The sequence below is a fragment of the Pituophis catenifer genome, unplaced genomic scaffold, assembly GCF_029215685.1.
Source record: "Pituophis catenifer annectens isolate HBS135680 unplaced genomic scaffold, rPitCat1.0.hap2 SCAF_10, whole genome shotgun sequence".
NCBI lineage: Eukaryota > Metazoa > Chordata > Lepidosauria > Squamata > Colubridae > Pituophis > Pituophis catenifer.
In genome coordinates this window covers 6,451,855-6,471,399 of record NW_027256890.1, presented here as the reverse complement: position 1 = coordinate 6,471,399, position 19,545 = coordinate 6,451,855, and the positions used below count along the sequence as shown (strand labels likewise).

The 19,545-nt window shown below is 46.3% G+C and overlaps 1 protein-coding gene across 1 annotated transcript in view; it reads right to left on the bottom strand.

The window, feature by feature from the left end:
• The window catches only part of ULK1 (unc-51 like autophagy activating kinase 1), a 96,005-nt gene extending 90,359 nt beyond the window's left edge, over positions 1-5,646 (bottom strand). Inside the window, exons 1-5 of the mRNA XM_070950443.1 lie at positions 5,441-5,646; positions 4,461-4,532; positions 3,829-3,925; positions 2,167-2,259; positions 1,996-2,037 (exon numbers count right to left, since the gene is read on the bottom strand). Of these exons, the coding sequence (XP_070806544.1) occupies positions 1,996-2,037; positions 2,167-2,259; positions 3,829-3,918 (225 nt within the window). The 5' untranslated portion in view covers positions 3,919-3,925; positions 4,461-4,532; positions 5,441-5,646. The remainder of the gene's footprint in view (positions 1-1,995; positions 2,038-2,166; positions 2,260-3,828; positions 3,926-4,460; positions 4,533-5,440) is intronic.
• Positions 5,647-19,545: the final 13,899 nt, after the last annotated feature.

Sequence of the window (19,545 nt, the reverse complement as noted above, 5' to 3'; positions counted from 1 at the left end):
ATAATAAAATAAAATAAAATAAAATAAAAAAATAAAATAAAATAAAAAAATAAAATAAAATAAAATAATAAAATAAAATAAAATAAAATAAAATAAAATAAAATAAAATAAAATAAAATAAAATAAAATAAAATAAAATAATAAAATAAACATAAACACTCTTTTTCCCTTATTATTTCCTCCAACCCAGTTTGAAGCAAGAAAAAATTCTGGAGGGGGGGCGAAAGGGCGAGGAAAGCCGTGTTCCATTGTAACTTTGCCCCCCCCAAAAAAACCCCAAGCAAACAAACCCTACCAGCAAAAGCAACCAAAAGACTACCGTTCCCAGCATGCCTTGCTCACACGGAGGGCGGGCGCCCGGCAGTGGCTCACGCCACAGGGTTCCCCACAGAGGCATCAAATTGCAAAGCATGACGCAGGTGCTGCTCTGGGCCAATCAGAGCCGGCTAAAAGAATGTCAACAAACAAGGAGACCTGGAAACCACATGACTGGGCCAGACAGGCAAACAAACCTCGGATGCACAATTGCAAGAAGCCAGCCAGTCGCACAACCACCGCCTGTGTGGGAAAGCAACAACCCAATTAAAGGCGGCTCATCTCAAAAAACAAAGGCCCGGGGATCTGGGTTCCAAATAGGATTTAGGCAATTCTACCACCAAGCAGAGTGGCTTGTGTACATACACACACACACATGAGAGAGACACACAATTGCACAGCATTGCAAATCCTTGCAGAGGCGCAAACAACATTGGTCAATTTCGTTGGGAAATTAACCCAGCCTTTTGCATGTTTCCTGAAGAGGGTGGAGATGTGCCCAGCCAAAGAGATATAAACATCCACCGAGCCAAAGTTATTTCCAAACAAGGAGAGATATAAAACAGCTCAAGGCGAGAAAGCCAGATCCACGCCAGATCCCTTTTAATGCCACGAGATCCATCATTTTCCTGCTTGACTAAAAAGGCTAAAAAATAAAATCAAAACACAAATACAAAACAGGAAATGCCCTTCCTTGTTCCGGCTGCCATCTAATTCCTATTATAATTTTGTTTTTGTTTATTAAAAAAAAAAATCACAATGTCACTGAACTGAAAGGGCCCCGAACTTCCCAAAGGGAAATAAATAAATAAATAAAACAGGTTAAACCAGCAACAGTAACAATGCCACAGCGATGAGATTTTAGACAAGGGCCACGCAAATACCAGACGGCTCAGATCCCCAAATTATAGCAATGCGCTCTTTAAAGCAACCATTTTTCTTTTTTGCAGAATGACCTGCAGCTCTTTTAAGGATTACAAAAAAACAAACAAACCGTAAAAGCTTTTTAAGGATTGTCCTTTTTTTGCCATTGCATGCCACAACAACTTGGCCCAGAGAATTTTTTTTTCCTTATGCCATCACTCTCCTGAACACCTACCGTGTTTCCCCAAAAATAAGACCCTGTCTTATATTTTTTTGAACCCTGAAATAAGTGCTTGGCCTTATTGCCGTGTGCTCAAAAGCCTGATTGGGCTTATTATCAGGGGTATGTCTTATTTTGGGGGAAACAGGGTAATTCCCGCACCATTGTCTTATATCTAAAGATATTTTACCCATGTAGGAGGTCAGTCCGTATTACTATTTTCCTTCTCATTTTTTCTACCACCTTCTCCTATGGGTATCTTATCATTATATTACTTTGTTGTTGTATATACACCGAGAGCTTATGCACCGGACACCAATTCCTCGTGTGTCCAATCACACTTGGCCAGTAAAGAATATTCTAATATTCTATAGACAAAGTCCTTCATTTTAGCTAAAGACCACCAGCTCCGTGGGTTAGAGGTCAATCTAGCTGACGTTTTCATCAAATCTTCATCCTTGTTGTCATCCCCCTATAAAAAGCTAATTAAACAACACCTCTCTTCGTCCATCGACTTCGCCCATCAACCCTTCCCTCCTCCTCCTCCCTCTCTCTCTCTCCATAAATCTTTGGACCTGAATTCAGAGCAAAAATACCTGGAAGTCATAGAGAGCCACGATATTATCATGTTTCAGTTCCTAGAAAGAGAAAAAGGGATGGGGGGGGAGGCAACCGTTAACTTATCAAACAAACATAAACACAGATCGTAATTCAGGTAACAAGGTTCGCTCTCCGAAGTCACTTCCCCTTTTTCCCTTCCAATTTACCTTCAATATCTTGATCTCCTTGCCCAAGAGAGTCTGGGACTTTGCCAAGTTTTTCTTGTTAATGCATTTGATGGCCACCTCGACTTCGGGTTTCTGAAAGTTGGAATATCAAGAGAGAGACGGTGAATAGGAGTTCCCGGGTTTTCCATCGCACACTTCCAACAGACCCCCACAAAACTCAGTTCGTGAGGGTTTGTCGATCCACTCACAAGCAGCCATGCCCCCAAAACCCATGGTTTATAAAAGCTACTTTGTGCCGCAGACTGGGTCAAACGCAGATAAAACAACATTGGCGGTAGTTTTGAGTCACTCAGAGCCGCGAGATAGTCAGGCAAACAAATTTGATAATAATTGACAGTATAAACGTCTGAAAACGTTGGGTTTTATTCGGTTTTCTGGTCTTGAGCCAAGACAAGTTCAGACTTGCCCTCTCTGATTTAATTTCTTTTCCCTTCTTAACACGTCCTCCAGCACACAACCGCTTCCAAATTAAATAAGGCCTCATTTCTAGCAGCAAACTTCCACGAGAGCCTTTACAAAGCAAAGGATGTGAACCTCCTTCGGTCTCCTCTCTTCGCCCTTCAAGTCCCCAAATAGATAATTGCACATTTACTTTATTATAACCTACGCAGGAGAGGATACAATAGACAAGATTTGTTTTTAGCAAGAATGGCTCAACTCTGCTACGAAAGCCATTCTGATTTTGCAAACTCTTTGCCAAGATCCTTCCTATTCAAAAAAAGCAAAACAAAATCTTTACCACCTTTTTTTTCTTCCTCCAAAGATAATCATAATCACTTTGGAGAAGTTCCCACCAATATTAAAACCTAAAATGCGGGCCTTACCCTTTGCTCCCAGCCTAAAAGCACTCCAGGTGTGCTCCTGCCTAGAGATTATTAAGTCTCCCATAGCGACCAAATAGAAACTCAAAATATATTTATTTATAGACAACAGCAAGACAACAAGAGTTTTTTCCTTGCTTTGTGGCTGCTTTGAGATAGGAAAACCTTGCCGAGCCAGTAAGATAAGGCCTGGGTTTGCCTTATGCCTAAGCAAATTCTCCATTTCTTTCCCCTAATTGCATCAGCCCAATGATTCAGTCTCTGCCTCTTAGTTCCTTGAGAAAATCTTGGTGGATTTTAACAGATCTTTGGGGGTCTTAAAAAGGCACGCCGTGACCTCCTTTGCCAGGCCTAATTTTGGATTAATTTGAAATTTGGGGGTTGCTCGAAAAGTCAGAGAAGGAACTGGGAGGGAGGGGGATAGAGGTTGCCTAAAATCCCAACATGGATTTAGAAGTTTTAACTGCATAAGGCGTGCATAAGCTCACTAACATGCCCATCGTCCCCGTCATTGTATTTTTATATTATTCCTGTTTTTGTTTCTGTTTGACAAATGACAATAAATAAAAATAAATAAAAACTTGTCCCTTTGCCAGCTGTTTGGACCAAGCTGGTTGAATCAACGATTCAATAATTACTCCTTTTTCATCGTCATATCAGATATTATCATTTCAAGAGAGAATCGAGAACGCCCCCCCCCCCCCCCCCGGTTGTCTCAGCAAAAAAAATATCACCAAAAATCCCTCCCATTTTTTATTTTTTTGAAAAGGAGGCCAGAACATTTTTTTTTAAATAAAATAAAAATAAAATCCTCTTTTACCTCTTTGTGCCTGCCTTTGAAGACCACGGCAAAAGCTCCATGCCCGATCAGATCTTTCCTGCTGAATTCAAATTTGCCAACTGCTTCCATGTCGTTTCTGAAGACCGGTGGCACAAAATAAAACAAGTCTCAAAAAGAAATACAAAATTGGAAAGGAGAAGGATGGGGGGGGGCTTGGGGGGGGGCGGGAGTTGAAAGGAAACCCAAGTGTTGAGATGGCCAAAATTTTTCTTTCCCAGAAGAGGGAAAAAAAGAAAGAAAGAAAGAAAGAAAGAAAGAAAGAAAGAAAGAAAGAAAGAAAGAAAGAAAGAAAGAAAGAAAGAAAGAAAGAAAGAACAGGAGCTGGTTTTCAAAGCCGGCTCCTCTCCCTCTCTCCCCTCCAGATCAATCTCACCAGGAACTAGAAACTTGAAAAAGTAAAGGTTTTCTTTGGACCCAGATGTGTGTGTCTGGCAGAGGGGAGAGTTTAATTCCCATATGGCCCTCTGCTCTTGGGTTGCAAAGAGATGGGGTCTCTCTATCCTGGCGACCTCCCACCCACCCCTAACTCTGCGGGCCTGGGAAATAAGTGCTGGGGAACCCCTAAACCAAGCTAACCCCCCCCAAACCAGCATGACAAGCTCGCTCCCCACCTTAAACGCCCCCAGGCGGACGCGAGGTGCTCATCGCCCCAGGGAGCCGCTCCGATCCTTCGCCAAGGCCACCTTCAAGACCCCAAGAAGAGGGGTGGGGGAGAGAGAAAAGACCACTTTATTAAAACACCCTCCTCCAAAGGAAAAGGGGGTTGGGAAAACATCCCCCCCACCCTCTCCCCAAGCCTCCTTCAGAGCCAAGCCATCTTCAGGATCCCCCCCAAAAGAGGGGGGATTTTATTAAAGCCATGCCCCAATAAAGGGGTGGGTGGGAAAAACCTCCCCCTGTCCCCCCCTTCCCAAGCCCCCTAAAAGTCAAGCCATCTTCAGGATCCCCAAAAGGGGGAGGGGGAGGCTTTATTAAAGTCCTCTCCCCCCCAGTAAAAGGAAATGGGGCGGGGAAATTTCCCCCCCACTTGCCCCCCCATCATTAAGACTCCTTAAAAGCCAAAAGGCTTCAGGATCCCCCCCAAAAGAGGGGGGGAGACTTTATTAAAATCCCCCCCAATAAAAGGAAAAGGGGGTGGGGAAATCCTCCCCCCCGCAGCCCCCTCCCTCCCCAAGCCTCCTTAAGAGCCAAGCCACCTTCAGGGTGCCCCCCCAAAAAGAAGATGGGGGGGAGACTTTCTTAAAATCCCCCCCTCCAATAAAAGGGGTGGGAAAATCCTCCCCTCCCCAAGCCTCCTTAAGAGCCAAGCCAACTTCAGGATCCCCAAAAGGGGGAGGGGGAGGCTTGATTAAAATCCTACCCCCCTAATAAAAGGAAATGGGGGTGGGTGAAATCTCTCCCCCCCCCGCCCCATCTCCCCTCTTTGAAAGTCAAGCCACCTTCAGGATCCCCCACCCCCCCCCCAAAAAAAGAGGGGGAGGGGAAAGACTTTATTAAAGCCCTCCTCCCCCAACAAAAGGAAAATGGGGGGGGAACCTCCCCCCACACGCACACAACTCTCCCCCCCCTTCCCAATCTTCCCCCAAGCCACCTTAAGCGCCGTCGCTTTTCGGGGCGATGCCGGGCCAGGCTCTGCGACCCCCGGTGCGCCCCCGCCGGCCGCGCCACCTCTGGCCAGATGTCGCCCCGGGGCGTCGGCTGCGGAGGCTGGGCTCTGGAGGGAGGGAAAGGAACGGGAGGGGCGTCCGCCCCCCAAGAAACGCCGGGGAGGGGTCCCGAGGCGAAGCGAGGAAGGCAAAGCGAAGGAGCCCCCCCCCCCTCCGGTTGGGTTGCGCTGCTTGCTGCGTCCGCTGGACTTGGCTTGGTTGGCTTGAGTTGGCTTGAGTTGGGTTGCTTGGTCGGTTGGGGGAGCCGCTGGTTCTGTAGGTCCGGTCGGTCGCAGAGGCAGCGCAGGCGCCGCCGAGCCCAGGGCCGCCTGCCAGCCAGCCAGCTAGGTCCAGCCTCTCCAAAGCAGCCGGGGAGGCGGGCGAGGGCGGCCTTTTAAAGGCGCAGCCGCCGCGGGTGAGTCAGGCGCCCGCTAGCCCAGAAGGAGAGGCTGGGCTGGGGAGGGGAGGGGAGGGGAGGGGGAGAAGGAGAGGGAGGCTGGGAAGTGGAGGAGGGGAGGGGAGGGGAGGGGGAGGCTCCTCTTAAGGGGACAGGGCGAGCAGGGAGGGTGGGAGACTGAGAGAGAGAGAAGGAGGGAGGGAGGGTCCAAGACAGGGGCCGATGGAACCTCCTGCCACTTTTTTTTTTAATTTGATTTATATGCCGCCTTTCTCCGGAGATTCAGGGCAGCTTACAATGCGTTAAGCAATAGCCCTCATCCTTTTGTATATTTATACAAAGTCAGCTTATTGCCCCCACAAACTGGGTCCTCATTTCACCTACCTTTGAAAGGATGGAAGGCTGAGTCAACCTTGAGCCTTGGAGAGATTCGAACCAGCAGTAATTGCAGGCAGCTGTGTTAATAACAGGGTGCTTAGACCACTGTACTATCAAGGCTCTTGAACTTTGTTTGTTTTATTAGATTTGTTTTATTAGATGTTTTATTAGAAGTTGACCCTGGCATGAGTCCGCTTGAGGATGTGAAGGGGTTGGTTGCGGGGGATTTTTGTTTTTTGTTTTTGCTATTTGGACCGATTCAGGTCACTCCAGCTGTGGTGGATTGCTGGATAGGAGGAGGAGGAGGAAGAAGGAGGGAAGGAGAAGGAAGACGGGGGTGGGGAGAAGGAGAAAGGGGACGGAAGGGAAGAGAAGAGGGAGAAGGAGGAGAAGGGAGAGGAAGTAAAGGGAGAGGAGAGGCGGAGGGAAGGAAGAATGGAAGGAGGAGGGAGAGGAAGGAGGAGGAGGAGGGAGAGAAAGTAAATGAAGAGAAGGAAGAGGAGAGGCGGAGGGAAGGAAGGAAGAGGAAGAATGGAAGGAGAGGGAGGAAGGAGAAGGAAGAGAAGAGGAAGGAGGAGGAGGAGGGACAGAAAGTAAAGGAAGAGGAGAAGGAAGAGGAGAGGCGGAGGGAGGGAAAAGAAAGAATGGAAGGAGAGAGAGAAAGGAGAAGGACGAGAAGAGGAAGAAGGAGGAGAAGCGAAAGTAAAGAGGAGAGACGGAGGGAAGGAAGAGGAAGAATGGAAGGAGAAGAAGGAGAAGGAAAAAGATTAGAAGAGAAAGAAGAAGGAAGAGAGAAAAGGAGGAAGAGGAAAAGGAAAAGGAGAAGAAGAGAGGAAAAGAAGGAGATTATTTTTCATAATCTTGGCAGCGATGGGGAAGGAAGAGGTTTATTCATAATAATAAAGAAGGAGATTTTCCCCACCCCATAATAATAATAATGGAGGAGGAGGAAACTCACATAAAATATTCACAGTATCATTCTAAGGGCCATCCCTGTTCATAAACACCAAAACATTTAGCTTCATCCCAGTTCTGTACATCTACTGCACATCCCCCTCCATTCTTAGGAAGGGAATGTTGTGATGTTGTATAATAAAAAAAACATTAGCCTTCTTTTTATGGATATAATCCCTATTATTATTATTAGTCGCCCTGCTCTTTTATTAATACTGCCATTCCTGTGCAGTTTTCACTGCTGCTGCTGTAATCTGCTCTAATTATTTACCCAAACTCCTACAAGGCAAATCGTGTTCTAATAAGTGCTACTGGTCTTAGTCCGAAATGAAATCTGGATTTGTTTAGACTTCTCCTGAAGGTAAGAGCCCCTCCCTGGCAGCTTTGAAGTGCCCGTCTCGCCTACTCTTTCCTTGTGGCCTCCCATCCCATCCCAGGCAGGCAATGTTCTGTTTACAAACAAACAAACACAAAGCCAAGCCACTGTTTATTAGGCAAAAAACAGATGCAAATATTAGCTGGGGGGGGGCAGCATTGAATGGAAAGCTTGCAGGGTGCTTTCATCTGGAGTGGTGGGGAGTTAATTCCCAGCCCCCTTTTGCAGGCGGCTCAGGATTTGATTCCCGCGTTCCCATTGATAACTGCAGATTGCAAAGAAGCAATAAAATAAATTTTGGGCCTTTGAGGCGGTCCATTGACAGAATCTTGCAAATCTGAAAGTATTTCTCCCCTTCTGAAATGCTTCCCACATCTTCCCTCCTTCTGTGGGCTGAGACACACCAGGTGTATCTCCTGTGGCTCTTCCTCCAGTCAAGGGAGGGAGGGAAGGAAAATGGGAGGGAGGGAGGGAGGGAGGGAGGGAGGGAGCGAGGGAAGGAAGGAAAATGGGAGGGAAGGAAGGAAGGGAAGGGTGGAAAATGAGAGGGAGGGAGGAAAATGGGAGGGAGGAAAATGGGAGGGAGGGAGGGAAGGAAAATGGGAGGGAAGGGAGGAACGGAAGGGAGGAAAATGAGAGGGAGGGAGGGAGGAAAGAAGGAAGAAAGGAAAAAATGGGAGGGAGGGAAGAAAGGAAGAAAGGGAGGAAAATGGGAGGGAGGGAGGAAAGAGGAAAATGGGAAGGAAGGAAGGTAGGAAGGAAGGAAAATGGGAGGGAGGGAAGGAAGGAAGGAAAATGGGAGGGAGGGAAGGGAGGAAAATGAGAGGGAGGGAGGGAGGGAGGAAAATGGGAGGGAGGGAGGGAAGGAAAATGGGAGGGAAGGAAGGAAGGGAAGGGAGGAAAATGAGAGGGAGGGAGAAGGGAGGAAAATGGGAGGGAAGGAAGGAAAATGGGAGGGAAGGGAGGAAGGGAAGGGAGGAAAATGAGAGGGAGGGAGGGAGGGAGGGAAGAAAATGGGAGGGAGGAAAATGGGAGGGAAGGAAGGAAAATGGGAGGGAAGGGATGAAGGGAAGGGAGGAAAATGAGAGGGAGGGAGGGAGGAAAGAAGGAAGAAAGGAAAAAATGGGAGGGAGGGAAGAAAGGAAGAAAGGGAGGAAAATGGGAGGGAGGGAAGGAAGGAAGGAAGGAAGGAAGGAAGGAAGGAAGGAAGGAAAATGTGAGGAAGGGAAGAAAGGAAGGAAGGAAGGATTTCCCTGATTTGAAAATGATTGATGGACTCTAAACCTGTATTCTCTTTCCTAACGGCCAAATCCCACTGCTCAGTCTTCTTCACCTTGTGGTCAACTTTAATTCCAGTTCTTCCTCAAACAACTGATTACCAAGACAGATGCATACTTGAGTGTGTTAAACAATTATTCCAGCCTGAATCTTCTTTCGTCCCCTATGGAACCATACATTCCTCCAACAGCATCCAAGAGAAGGTTGCATCTCTGGTGCCTTGAATGAGAGAAGCAGGCCTTTAGTAAGGTCCTTTCTTTCCATCCGCGTCTTTCCATCTCCAATGACCTACATGCTAGATGGGAGATGTGATCTAATAGTAATAGCAATAGCACTTAGACTTATATATCGCTTCGCAGTGCTTTCCAGCCCTCTCTAAGGGGTTTACAGAGTCGGCCTCTTGCCCCCAACAATCTGGGCCCTTATTTGACTGACCTCGGAAGGATGGAAAGCTGAGTCAACCTTGAGCCTTGTGAGATTTGAACTGCCAAATTGCAGGCAGCCAGCAGTCAGCAGAAGCAGCCTGCAGTTCTGCACTCTAACCGCTGCGCCACCGAGGCTCATAAAGAAACTTGGATAGTCTCTGGATCTACTGCTAGCCCAATACAGGTGGAAGTTTATAGTCTATGCTATTCCATCCTCTGTCAATAGTCAGATGCGAGATATGTGCCAGGAAGAAGAGTTCATTGAAAAATTTTACCAATTTATGGTCATCTGCCAAGAAGGCCAGTGGTGGGTTGCCCCCGGTTCGGACCGGTTCTATAGAACTGGTAGTAAAACCGGTGGGAGGCTCTGACCCTGACATTGTCAGAAGCGATCTGCGCATCCCGTTGCAAACCTGTAGTAAAGGTAAATAGAACCCACCCCTGAAGAAGGCTATGAGTCATCCAGTCCTGGATTTGCTCCGTATGATTTAGGTTGTCCTTATAGCTTATTGAAGTCAACCCTAACAAAAGGGAGGACCTCTTGCTTTCTGGTGTGACTATCCACACAAAAGCATTTGTCAAACATCAACCATTTGAGAAGAAGGAGGAAGAAGAGGAGGGGGAGGCAGGAGGAGGAGGAGGAAGAAGAGGAAGAAGGAGGCGGAGGGAGGAAGAAGGAGGAGAGAGGAAGAAGAAGGGGGAGGGGAGGAGGAAGAGGAAGGAGAGGAGGAAGGAGAAGGAAGAGGAAGGAGGAGGGAGGGAGGAGAAGAGGAGGAGGAAGAAGAGTGGGAGGAGGGAGGAAGAAGAAGGAAGAGGAAGAGGAAGAGAAGAAGAGGATGAAGAAGAGGAAGAAGGAAGAGGGAGGAAGAAGGAGGAGGAGGAAGAGGAGGAGGAAGAAGAAGAATTTTGATATAGAGTATGTGGTTCTGTTTATTTTGTGCATTGGACTCTCTTGATCAATATTTAACCTACCTGTGCAATTTCCTCTAAACATCCCACTTGGCTTCATGAGAACATTGGCCTAAAATAATCCTGATTTGGAGTAAAAGAGGTGGTAACTCTCTGTCATCCTTTCAGCTTTGAAAGTATTGGATGTCTCACTGCTTTAATGATCAAGATTGGGCTCATTATGCTAAGTAGTTGCTTGATTATATAATGAATGCAGTGACATCACAGACAATACCCCGGCTGCAAGGACGTATTTTGGGGGTGTGCATGAGTTTGGGAGAATTCCACTGGAGTCATTCTGGGAAGGGTAGCCGACGTCAGAAAGTTGAACCAGGGTTGCTGAGTAATCCTTCCCTTTGTTAGGCTAATTCCTGTGGTCACTCTGGCCTTACCTGGAGCTCACCAGATTTTCTTTGATGACCGCTCCTAGATTTTCCAGTCAGCAAGATCCTAGTTCTTGCTAAACCTGAACCATGGTTTACTGATTCTTCCACCGCTTGCTGTGTCTGAACATCTACACGATTTATAAGCATGGTGTCTGGGTTAGATCACTTTCTGATTCTGGGACAAAGGGAACTCACCAACCCTTCTGGGTCCCCAGAACATTTTGTTGAACTTGTTGATCTTTCCAGAATGAATATATTCACCTTAAATGTGTAGCCAAGGTAATATCTCAGTAGTTTCTTCGATGTAGCTACAGCACTTAGACTTATATACTGCTTCGTAGTGTTTTTACAACTCTCTCTAAGCAGTTTACAGAGTCAGCCTCTTGCCCCCAACAATCTGGGTCTTCATTTTACCCACCTCGGAAGGATGGAAGGCTGAGCCAACCTTGAGCTGGTCAGGATCAACAGAATTAGCCCGTATTCTAACCACTGTGCCACCACAGCAATACATATGTCCATGTACTTCTCATGATAACAGCCCAAACATGGTTTGCCATTCCATTCTTCTGGAATGTTTTTCCAAGTCATCTCAAGTCATCTATCTTTCATCAACTTATCTATTTTATCTATCTTATCTATCATCCATATCTATCTATCATCCACATCTATCTATCTATCTATCTATCTATCTATCTATCTATCTATCTATCTATTTCTTTGAGGAAGGGGGTGATACGTTGAGGTTTTTCGCCATGCCCTGATTTCATTTCGGTGATCTCAGAATCTTCAGCTCTGTCCATCTCTGTCCAAGCTGCGCAATTGTTCCTCTACCCTTCCATTGTTATCAGCTCAGGGTCCTGCAACATTAACGTCCATCCTGGGAACCATTATCAGCTTGTAAAAGAAGAAGCAGCTGAACGTACAAAGCTTTGGCTAGATGTTCGACTTAGCCTCGATGGGGACCATCTACCCTACCACCTATTCGGAGGCTGTAAGAGACTAAAGTCTCACGGGCTGGATAGGAGCAGGAAATGAGCTGCGAGCGTGAAGCTCAGAAGATGCCTGCTTGGCTCACCACAAGAAGCTGCTTTCTGCTCTATCAATTGGCTGTTTTGCAGACCTTGCAAAAAGCCACATCAAGAAGTTTTCATTTCGTTCAGAAGCAAAACTTTCCCACTCTGAAAAGGCACACGGCTTCCTTGCTGGTGGATCTGGGAGAAAAGTTTGCATCCAGCTCTTTCCCAAAGGTGCTAATTTATGCTACTTAGCACACATGGAGGTGACTAAACGTAGAAGCCCCTCTCTTCTGTCTCCCGCTGTCTTATCTGGTGCTCTTCCTTGCCTGTTTGATATGCCAAGCTCTTTTCCTTGCTAGGGGGCAGCACCCCCCCCAAAAGAAATAATAGTAATAACAATCCAGATTGGTGTATTGGGTGGCAGCCTCTTATCTTTTAAGGGTGACCTTGTCTCAGTTGGGATGCTAAGTTAGTGGTTGAACAGGAGATAAACAGGAAATGCTTAGGGCTGCAAGCACGATTCTCTGTGTGTGATGATAGGCACCAACCACATAGCAAAGCGTGGAGGTGGAGGTGGAGATGGAGATGGGCATGAAGAGAAGAGAGGAGAGGAGAAGGGAAGGGAAGAGGGAATAGGAAGGAGGGGAGAAGAGAAGAGAAAAGGAGAAAATAGAAGGGAAGAGAGGAGAAGAGAAGAGGAAATAGAAGGGAGGAGGGGAGAAGGGAAGAGAAAATAGAAGGGAGGAGGGGAGAAGAGAAGAGAAAAGGAGAAAATAGAAGGGAAGAGAGAAGAAGAGAAGAGAAAATAGAAGAAAGGAGAGGGGAAGGGAAGAGAAAATAGAAGGGAGGAGGGGAGAAGAGAAGAGAAAAGGAGAAAATAGAAGGGAAGAGAGAAGAAGGGAAGGGAAGAGAGAAGAGGAAATAGAAGGGAGGAGGGGAGGAGGGAAGAGAGGAGAAGAGAAGAGGAAATAGAAGGGGAGGAGGGGGAGAAGAGAAAAGGATAAAACAGAAGGGAAGAGAGGAGAAGAGAGAAGAGGAAATAGAAGGGAGGAGGGGAGAAGGGAAGAGAGGAGAAGAGGAAATAGAAGGAGGAGAGAAGAGAAGAGAAAATGGAGGAGAGGAGAGGGGAAGGGAAGAGGAAATAGAAGGGGAGGAGAGGAGAAGAGAAAATAGAAGGGAAGAGGAGAGGAGAGGGAAGAGAAGAGGAAATAGAAGGGAAGAGAGGAGAGGAGGAGAGAAGAGAAGATACACAGAAGAAAAAAGAAAACGAGAGGAGAGGGACAGATTTCTGCCAGCTTCATTGACAAATTCATCCCGGTTTTTTGGCAGAAGGAACTGAGCCATTAAATCAAATGTTTCTCAACCTTCCCAGCTTGAAGATGTGTGGACTTCAACTCCCAGAATTCCTCAGCCAACATGAATTCTGGGAGTTGAAGTCCACACCTCTTACAAGTTGTCAAGGTTGAAAAACACTTGATTTTAAATTATTTCCTATTCGCTCCTTTGAATATTGCACTCCTAGCCGGCTGGGTGTTTTTTTTTAACTCACACTTCATAGAGCACCTTTAGAAGTTGAATTTCTGGAAACGGTAAAGTAACTGAGCTTCTAGATCTGACGTTGCTTGTCTTCCTCTAATGAGTCAGTTTGATTCCAGCACTGGAGTGAGTCACCTACCAGTTTGATCTTTCAGCAAAAGTAAACAAGGGCCAAAATAAATATTATTATTATTATTGTTAATAATGATGATGCTAGCGTTGAGCTGCTGACCAGTCACAAGAGCCGTGCTGCCGAAAAGCAAGACCGAACATTGAGATCTTCAGCTCCAGCGATGAGGTAGGAAAAGTCCTCAGCTGATTCACAAAGAATCCTGAGAATTAATTATGTCATTGAATTAATGAATTGGCTCCAGCCTGGGAAATGGGGCTTCCCAATCTGCTGACCTCAAGTAGCACTGGGAGTCCAGCTGAGTGTTGTGTATTCACACTTCAGTTGCTCATCGGCAAAACTAAAATGCGGAGCCCAGCCTGGTTGTGTTGAGTTCTCAGTTACATCACTAGCAAGAGATGTTGTGATGAGATATCATCCATGCTGGGGCTCAGAAGTATGTGTGGCCTCCTGGATGAGATGAGGCATGGTCATAGGTAGGAGAAGCAAATCTGGGTTGCAGGAATTCAGACGACTTCTAGAGGGCAGTAAAGAGACAGAAAAGGCTTGCGTGCGGCTGCCACCTAGTGGTCGTTCCAAAATTTTGCAACACAACTATGGTAGGCCTAGTTCAGTGGTCAGCAACCTGTGGCTCCGGAGCCGCATGTGGCTCTTTCATCCCTCTGCTGTGGCTCTCTGTCACTCAAAATATGGGTTACAACTGCCAACTGCCGGCGCACAATTTATTGAACTTTTCAACCTGGGTAGGCCAATCATGGATAAATCCAAGAAAAGAAAAGTTTCAGAAGAAAACAGAACGTTTAATTCGACTACATATGCTAGTTTTGTGGCTGCTCAAGAAATAGTCAGGCACGGGAAGGATTTTGTGGCTCCCGGTGTTTTCTTTTCTGTGGGAAACGGGTCCAAATGGCTCTTTGAGTGTTTAAGGTTGCAGACCCCTGACCTAGTTGTACCTACTTGCAGTTGCAGACAATATAAAGCAGGTAGCAAGACCCCATGTCACACATCTGTGCATAATAGGTATAGAGTAGTGGTGGGTTGCCCCCAGTTCGGGCCGGTTCAGAAGAACCAGTAGTAAAACCGTCGAAAGGCCGTGCCCACTGCCCTGGATGTTGTCATCAGCGATCTGCGCATGCACAGAAGCTTCTGCACATGTGCAAAAGCAAAGCATGCAAGCGAGCCAAGCGAGGGGTGGGTTCTACTTACCTTTACTACCAGTTCGCAATGGGATCGCGTCATCAGCGATTGCATGCGCAGATTGCTGATGATGACATCCGGGGCGGTGGAAAGGGTCTCCTGCTGGCTTTATTACCGGTTCTGTCGAACCGGTCCGAACTGGGAGCAACCCACCACTGAGTAGAACCCACCCTTGGTATAGAGAGTTCAGTCAGTGACTTCAATATTCCAATTTTAGACTTCTGTGCATATGTATGTGTGTATAAATGCACAATACACACGGCACTGGGATTGCCACTGAAGCCAGTGATTTTCCATTTTCACCTGGAAATTCACTTATAGCACGATCAGAGGTACAAAGGCAGAATTTGGTTCTGCTGCCCTAACGCTGTATGTGTCAATTTAAAAAGGGACACTTCATTTGGAAGGAGGAGCAGGTAATGATTTCCTAGAAAATTTGAAAAAAAAATGCACACAAAGCCTAATTTCCCCCCCAAAAGTACAAATAACAAGCTTGAAAGAAAAGTAAGAAAAAGAAAATTAAGTACAGTAATGAGAAACGGTAGGAAGGAGAGAGGGACTGGGGGAGGGAAGGAAGGAAAGAAGGAAGGAAAAACAGAAAGGAGGAAAGGGAGGGTAAGGGAGAGAGAAAGGGAGGAAAAAAGAGAAGAAAGGTAGAAGGAAGGAAGGAAGAAAAAGAAGGGGGAGGGAGGAAAAAAGAGGAAGGGTGGAAGGAAGAAAAAAGGAAAGGAGGGAAGGGAGGGAGGAAAAAGAAAGAAAAAGAGAGAGAGAGAATGCCGGTATGCTCTCATAGAGAGGGGCTCTTCCAGGTGCCGTCGGCCAAACAATGTCGACTGGCGGCCAGGGCCGGATTTTCCTATAGGCTAACTAGGCTTCAGCCTAGGGCCTCAAGATCAAGAGGGGCCTACACAGTGGTGGGATTCTGGGGGTTCTAGGGGGTTCAGCCGAACCCTTTGTTAAATTGCTGGCTCGCCTGCCCCTTGCCTCCCACCCGCGCGGCGCCAGCCTACCATAGCCAGGGGTGGGCAATTGTGGCTCTTTTACAACCTGTGGACTTCAACTTCCAGAATTCTGGGAGTTGAAGGCCACAGGTTGTAAAAGAGCCACAATTGCCCACCCCTTCCCTAGCCTGAGTTCCGCTGCCTGGGATCCACGTGGGCTCCGGACGCAAGAGAGCAGGATGGAGAAAGCCGCTTCCATGCCTTCACTCATCCTTACTCTCTGCTCTGTTGGATCTCTGGCCGTTCGCTTACCCCGCCCACTCCCCATCTATTGCTGCTTCCGATGGCTAGAGGAAAAAAAACCTTCAAATTCTTGCCGCGGGGCTTCAAAGGGCCGCCCTAGAGCCAGTGGTGCAGCTGAACCCATTGTTAAATTGCTGGCTTGCCCCGCCCCTCCGCACCACTATTTATTGCCAATAAATAGTGGTGGGCGAGGGGCGGGGGAGCCAGCAATTTAACAAAGGGTTCGGTGTTTTTTTTTGTAATTTTATTGGCCCACGGAGCTTCAGCATAGGCTAATTGGCCTCCCGGCTCTCAGCTGATTTGTCTCAGCTGTTTTGCTCAGGGCTCTTCTGCTTCCTTGCAAAGAGTGCTGATTTTTTTCCCCCTAGCTACGCTGAGAAACAAAACTGAAACTGCTTTGCTGTTGCTGCAAGGTTGGAAAATTAGACAGGCAGAATTCTTTTCTTTTTCTTCATCAAAAAAGGTAGGTGCAAACAATGGGAAATTTAGGGAAAAAGAGGAGAGTTCAAGATTTTAAAACACAAAAGAAAAAAGTTCTATTTAACTAGGGAATTGTAATAATTGAGATACTATTAATTGTATATTTCTGAAAGCAGAAATGGTTAAGTTGTGGTTTGGAGGAATATATAGGGGAAATTATTTGGTTTATTATTATTGGTAAATATAATTAATTGATTTGTAACAAATTGGATTGCATGGAAATAATTGGAATATTCATGTTCATATTGATTAATATACAAAAAAGGTAGTTATATAACTAATTGATTTATATTAAAATGTTGAATTTATAATAAACAACTAATATTACATAATTAACCAATGTGAGGATGGATATAAAAATAGATGACAATGGGAAGGGGTATAATATAGAATAGAAGGGAAAAATTGAATTTGATTAAGATTAGAGATGAGGATGAAGGGTAATATTAGTTTTTTACAAAAATAGATGAGGAATAAATATGGCAAAAAAGAAATATAGAAATCGTAAATTTAATTGAAATGACTAAACACTGTTTAAATTTGTGAACCAGCCAAATACTCTGTTCAAAGAAAATACATTGTATGTTTGTATGTGTGTTTCTAATTATTGCTATTTATTCATATTTGTTCTCTTTTATTCTTTAAAGTTTAACAATTCATTCTTTATCTTAATATCTTTATATTTGTTTGGGGTTGGCTTTCTTCCCTTTCATCTTTTTTATTGTACAGCAATCTTTCTCCTCAAACCTACCACCTCTCTCTTTTCTTTCCTTCTTACTTTATCTTCCTCCCCCTCTTCTTCTCCTCCCTACTTCCTCTTCCTTTCTCCTTCTCCTCCTCTCTTCCTCCCTCTCTAACCCTCCCTCCTACTCTAATTTCCCTTCCCTTCCTTCATCCCTCTCTATTGCTGTATCCTTTTATGCATATGGACTATTCAGAGGGCTGAAAAAGTTATTTCTGACTGGTCCTCGCACTTTTGACCAGTCCTCGAACTTACGACTGTCCTCATATTTTACGTTTTTGCCCTATCTTGTCAACATGGTGAAGAGAAGCAGTTGTGAAATGAGTGACATGGTTGTTAAGAAAGCTGCACGGGCATAAATGTGAGGATGGTCATAAGTGTGAGGACTGGTCAAAAGTGCGAGGCCCAGTCAGAAATGACTTTTTTCAGCCCTCTGAGTAGTCCCTATGCACATAGCCACGCCCACCCGGTCACATGACGAGCTACCCACGCCTACACAGTCACGTGACCAGCTAGCCACGCACACCCAGTCACATGATTGCCAAGCCACACCCCCAACTAAGCCACGCCCACAGAACCTGTTAAAAAAATTGAATCCCACCACTGGTGAAAGGGCCTCATAAGTGGAATAGCCTAGGGCCTCTTTTCATCTAAATCCGGCCCTGCTGGCGGCCCCCAGGGGGAGAGCCTTCTCTGTGGGGGCACCTACTATCTGGAACGAGCTCCCTCCGGAGATACGGAGGATCCTGGATCTGCGCACCTTCCACCGCGCTCTCAAGACCTTTTTATTTCACCAGGCGGGCCTGGCCTAATCTTTTCCCTCTTTAATTATGCAAATTTTAATCTGTGTTTTTAAAATGATTGGGGTGTTTTAATCTGTCTGGGCCAAATTGTTTAATTCGATTTTACTTTGTTTTTAAATTTTGTATCTATGTATTTTTACTGTTTGGCTGTTCACCGCCCTGAGTCCTTCGGGAGTAGGGCGGTATATAAATCAAATAAAGAAAGAAAAAGAAAAGAAAGAAAGAAAAGAGAGAAAGGGTGGAAGGAAGGAAGGAAGGAAGGAAGGAAGGAAGGAAGGAAGGAAGGAAGGAAGGAAGGAAAGAAAACAATTTCAGCATATCATCTCCATATCTAGTATTAAATAATATATAAAACTGAATTGCAAGGGCACAAAAGAGCCTCTAGTCTAAATTGATTCATCAATATATTCTACCTTGAATTTGATGCCTATCCCAAAGAATGCATCTGAAAGGATAGACCTCAAGATTTACCTAGCTCTTTTCACATGGTTATAGAGATCTCCCTTGGACTCCCCCCCCCATCCGATCCCAGATGTGAGGTCTCCTGTCCAGCTCAACCATCCACACCAAAATGAAGTCAACTCTTGAGTGACAGCACCAGCCCAAACAACCATGAAGCATCCTTCGCTTCAGAGGTGATTTGAGTGACTCTCCAGGATGTATTTTGACAGATCGGTCTACTCTCCTGGCCTGTTCAGATCAGAACCAACCCTCGGATCTACCAAGACCAGCTCAAGACCACCAGCCAGAGGTGGGCTGCTGGGGATTCTCAGGAGTTCGGGAGAACCACTAGCTAAGATTCTGTGCAGTTCGGAGAACCCCCAAATCACACTCCTGCCTGGCACTGCCCACCCCACCCCGCCCCTTCCAGGAATCCCCACATGGACCGTTTTGGATGCAGATAAATGTAGGGCACTCGGGGAGGTGAAAAACAGGCCTCCCAGCCTCCAGAGGGCCTCCGGAGCCTGGGGAGGCCGTTTTTGCCCTCCCGGAGGCTCAAAGAAAACCGCCAGAGCCTGGGGAGGGCAAAAACGCACACACACCCTGCCATGGTGCAGGAGGCCGACATGGCCACGCCCACCATGGCCACGTCCACCCAGCAACCGGGCAGAGAACCCCTTGCTAAAATTTTTGAAGCCCAATCCCTGCCACCAGCTCATTCTACAAAGAGGCATGAGCAGTAAAGCTGAAAACCGGCCATCCGAAAGAATGAATGAGATAGGCTCCTTCACTTATCTCCCCACTTTTGTCTGCACTGCCTTTGCAATTATTCCAGAGTAGCTCGACCTGTTTTGCATCCTCTGAAACAAGGTCATGTTAACAGAGCCGTTGGAGCGGCCCTGCCAGAAGCAGAACAATTTAAGGATCGTATTTCAAACTTCATCTGTTTCTTTTTCTCATCTGGAGAAGAAGTTTCCAGAGGTGTGCAAGGAAGATCCCAGGAAGATGCCAATTCTCTCGGTCACTCCCCGTGACGTTGGCGGCAACCCAAAATCTGTTTCTCCTCCATCCCAGGTGTATGATGTCAGTCACCCTTTCCCTGGCCTGTCTTGGGATTTGCAAGAGTCGCACAACTTGATTAGTAAAAGTGTCTCGGTAAGCTCACGTTACTGCAGCATGACCGGGGAGGATACCCATGTGAAGCTCAGCTGCGTCATACAGGAAAGGAAGCAATTTTTTTCATAGAGTAAGGATGAGATCACGTCCATAGGGAGAACTCACTTCGTTGCTATGGAGTCCTTGGTGCTCTCTGAGCTGGG